The sequence below is a fragment of the Homarus americanus genome, unplaced genomic scaffold, assembly GCF_018991925.1.
Source record: "Homarus americanus isolate GMGI-L3 unplaced genomic scaffold, GMGI_Hamer_2.0 scaffold32583, whole genome shotgun sequence".
Taxonomy (NCBI): Eukaryota; Metazoa; Arthropoda; class Malacostraca; order Decapoda; family Nephropidae; genus Homarus; species Homarus americanus.
The window spans coordinates 12,895,211-12,899,043 of NW_024713129.1; the positions used below are offsets into that span (position 1 = coordinate 12,895,211).

Consider the following 3,833-nt stretch of genomic DNA (forward strand, 5'->3'; position numbering starts at 1 on the left):
AAATAAGAAATTGTTTTAGACCCAATGTTAAAGAGTTTGTCTATATAGGTTGGAAGAGGTAGTGGCGGAGCTGGGACGGAAAGGGGAGTGCAGGGTGGAGAACGGAGAGAGGATGGAGAACAAGGGGTGGAAAGGGAGGGTGGAAGGTAGGGGGTGAGGGAGAGAGGAAGGAGTATAGGGGGTGAGGGAAAGAATGGCGAGAGTGAAAGGTGGGTTACGTTACGTTAACAAATACCAGCGTGATATTAGGAGGAAGGAGTTGTATCTGATATTTAATTCCTATGGGAGAGATTTTGTCTGGATATGTTTCGCCCAACGTAAGGAGAGGATACCCCAGGGTTGGTGCAGTACGCGATGGTGAAGTGCTGGAGGGAGAGTAATTAGGTCAACGTGATGCATCTACACAGGAAGTTGTGTCCAGCACTGAATAAACTACGTTATCTGGCTCGTCATTTTGTACTGAAAGCTTTTATTGTACACAGTAAACATGTACAGTCAACTACTAAAGTCTCTCTCTCTGTACCACGAACCCTCAGAGAGATTCAGACTCGTGAACCCGAACCAGTTAGACTGATGTACATTATTCTCTCCATAAATCCTTCGGATTCATGAGTCTTAATCTCTTAGGGGTTCGTGGTTCAGAGAGAGAGGCGAACAGACTTTAGTAATTAACTGTACAATAACTTAGTAGAAGCGGCTTTAAGTGTCAATATTCTAGCTGGGAAAATAATAACGACAGATTCAACATGAACTATTGGGTGTACTTACTGTAGTTGTCGAGGTTATCATCGTAGCGGCAATCACGTCCTGAGGATTTCTCGTAGTAGACGAAGTCCTTGTCGTGGTAGAAGTCACGATCGTCGCGAATATTAAGTGTTGTTGAGTCATCCCGCGAGAGAAGACAGTTCTCCTTCTCGCGGTTTCGGTAATCGCTGTAGGAGGAAGATATGAATGTTATCAGGGTGTGTTACGGTGTGGGGGAGGTGAGTATGTTATTAGGGTGTGTGTGTGTGTGTGTGCGTGTGCGTGTGCGTGGTTAAAGACATCAGTGACTGTATAAGAGGTGAGAGGGTAAGAGTAACTGTGTGCATATTGAAGGGACATGAATATATTTAATGTTATTCAGAATATTCTTCACGATTTGTTATGTTCAGGTTAGTTAGGTTAGGTTAGGTTAGGTTAGGTTAGGTTAGGTTTGGTTTGGTTAGATTAATACTGATGCTATTAATTTATGGCTTTAGGTTCTTCATAATTTACTAAAGAGTCTCAGTATATCGAAGAATTAAAAACAATTGACATACTAAGGTAGGCAAGAGGACGAAAGGTGTTCAGGATATAACCCCAGAGTCTCACCTATACGAGAAGGACTTGCAGGAGAAGAAGGCGATGTCACATGCCCTCTCACAGTCCTTCAGAGAGGTCACAGATAGGTACTTGTCCACATTGTGACTGTGTAGCCTCAGGCCTCGTCCACTCTCGGTGTAGCACTCTGTCACAACATCATTTATTGACACCGTGTATTGATTCTGTGTATTACATCATCATTATCATTATTCTCTCTCTCTCTCTCTCTCTCTCTCTCTCTCTCTCTCTCTCTGGATCACGGGAGCTTCACTGCACTGTAGATAGTGATCCGTGTTTGTTCTCGTCCTAGCAACAGGTCATCTTAAGGCTCGTGTTTATAAACAGTTTAGAGCGAACATGTCTTAAGAGGGATGATTGTATACAGGAATGTGTAGACATAGCTACTGGTGGAAGGACGAACAAGGACCACTCAGATGGGCAGTAGAAGACCGCTTGTTTTACAGAGGTTGGTGAGATTAAACAATTTAGCTACAATTAGTTTTCTCGAAGGTGGATAAACTTAGCACATTATATCTGTCACACACACATTAAAAAGAAAACGAAAATTCTTCCCAATTCCTAAAAATACGCAAAAGTAGCCAAATAATGATGATTTTTCACTCGAGTTGTTCACTGATACTTTCAAACTTTTTCTAGAGCATGTAACATTAAAATGGTAACTTGTGTATTGAAATTAATTATTTAGGATTTATTACATGTTTCGGATATCAGTTAGGGTGGATGTTCCAAGCCAAGGAAGCTGTAGGTATAGAAGACTCCGTGTGTCACCTGTCAAAGCTTATGGATATCGTTTCCTTTCCCGACGAGAGTGGAGGATTGGACTCCTCTCTTTTGCAATTAACCACAAAAGTTCCACCCACCTTTCCCCATAAACAACGAACCCGGAGATTCAGACTCATGAATTCAAAGCTTTTATAGATAGAGTAATATATCAGTCTACTGCTTCGGGTTCACGAGTCTGAATCTTGGGGTTCGTGGTTCAGGGGGAGAGGTGAACGGACTTTAGTAGCTGACTGTACACTAAGCCTTGAGCCCTCAGCAGGAAATAAGTAAGTTTCCTTTTCTCCTGGTGTAAAATCCCTGATGTAAACAAGATATATACAGCAGTACTGTACTTTGATTCTATCGCTATTAAGTAATTAACCCTGTTTATTGTAACACACACACACACACACACACACACACACACACACGCACGCACACGCACACGCGCGCGCGCACGCTCAGTGTTGTGGGACCACCTTGGGTAGTAATATAATACATAAACAAGTCTGGTGAAGAATGTAAGTTATGGTTGAACTAGGACTCCTACACGGGCCAGATAGGAAAGGCTGAGTTCCGTCAATTTATTAAATTACCTCCACTCGCTCCTTTACTATATGGGACGTCACTTGTGATGTTTTATTTGGCTAACGTCAGACTCATTTTATTCAGTGCAGAGAGACCGCCGCTATAAGTGTCCTGGTGCGAGTAATCTTTATATGTGTACCTTTAGGAGCACAATTTCGTTGGTAAGTTTGTGTGGCTCTTTACTAGAAAATATAGCCTCATGGAGTGACTACGATACAGTCAAAAGCTGGTTGATACTTTAGGTAAAAACTCCTATTCTCTTAAGTACTATGTTAAATAATGTGAAATTTTCTTTTGGTGTGACGTTTCCTTTCATTCTACTTACATCAATATTATGCTTTTGCTCATGGTAACTCTTCAATAATTTATTTATGAACTCAAAGATTCAGTGTACAGTTTTTTGTTTTAATATAATTAAAATTTACCTCCATATTGAAATCTTTTGTTTAGGAGGGAACGAAGAGTTAATGTCACACATCTTTAAGAGTCGTTGTTGTCAGGTTAAATCTCTTCACCACAACCTTAAACAGGTGAAGCTTTGTGTTATCTTGTGGTGCAGTGAACAGTACCTCCTTCCTCACTTGATTATATACAGAACAATCTTTTCTTTTTTTTAACTCAGAACAATCCCTTAGCTCTCACCATAAATATATATGATTGCTTACAATTGAGGAATAATAGTTTTTATTTTATTTTATTTCCCAATCAATCACTTCATACTGTATCTTCGACTTAAGTATAAAGAGTCCATTAAGGACACATACAACGTAGTCAAGGTGTATAGTTACTTACCTTCATCGTAATAACGGCTTCGTGCCCTCACCTCCACCAGGACTGCCGCTATCATCACTAGCAAGAACTGTACCCTGAGCACCCTCAGGGAGCCCATAGTCTCTAGTGTATGTGGCACTGTGGGATCTTGCGGTCTTAAGACTTCAGTAATCAAGTGCTATGTGAAAAAACAACAAGAGTTCGTAATAATATCTTAATCTTAAGAGAACTGCCACTCTTGCTTCTGAGAAATGTGAGGACTCCGACTTTTCTGACACTAACAGTTGTCACCACGATGGACGTGTGCGGTGCCCGGCGCTCGCTGAACTGTGGAGTGTTTCTGACCC

General features: G+C 41.2%; 1 protein-coding gene across 2 annotated transcripts in view; it reads right to left on the reverse strand.

Annotated features, from left to right (window-relative positions):
- LOC121867426 overlaps positions 1 to 3,833 on the reverse strand; it is a 30,775-nt gene extending 26,942 nt beyond the window's left edge. The window contains exons 1-3 of one of the 2 annotated variants that reach the window (XM_042367340.1): positions 3,508 to 3,833; positions 1,354 to 1,489; positions 769 to 932 (exon numbers count right to left, since the gene is read on the reverse strand). In XM_042367340.1, coding sequence (XP_042223274.1) covers positions 769 to 932; positions 1,354 to 1,489; positions 3,508 to 3,604 — 397 coding nt within the window. In that variant the 5' untranslated portion in view covers positions 3,605 to 3,833. The remainder of the gene's footprint in view (positions 1 to 768; positions 933 to 1,353; positions 1,490 to 3,507) is intronic. The other variant, XM_042367347.1, reaches the window with a different exon arrangement.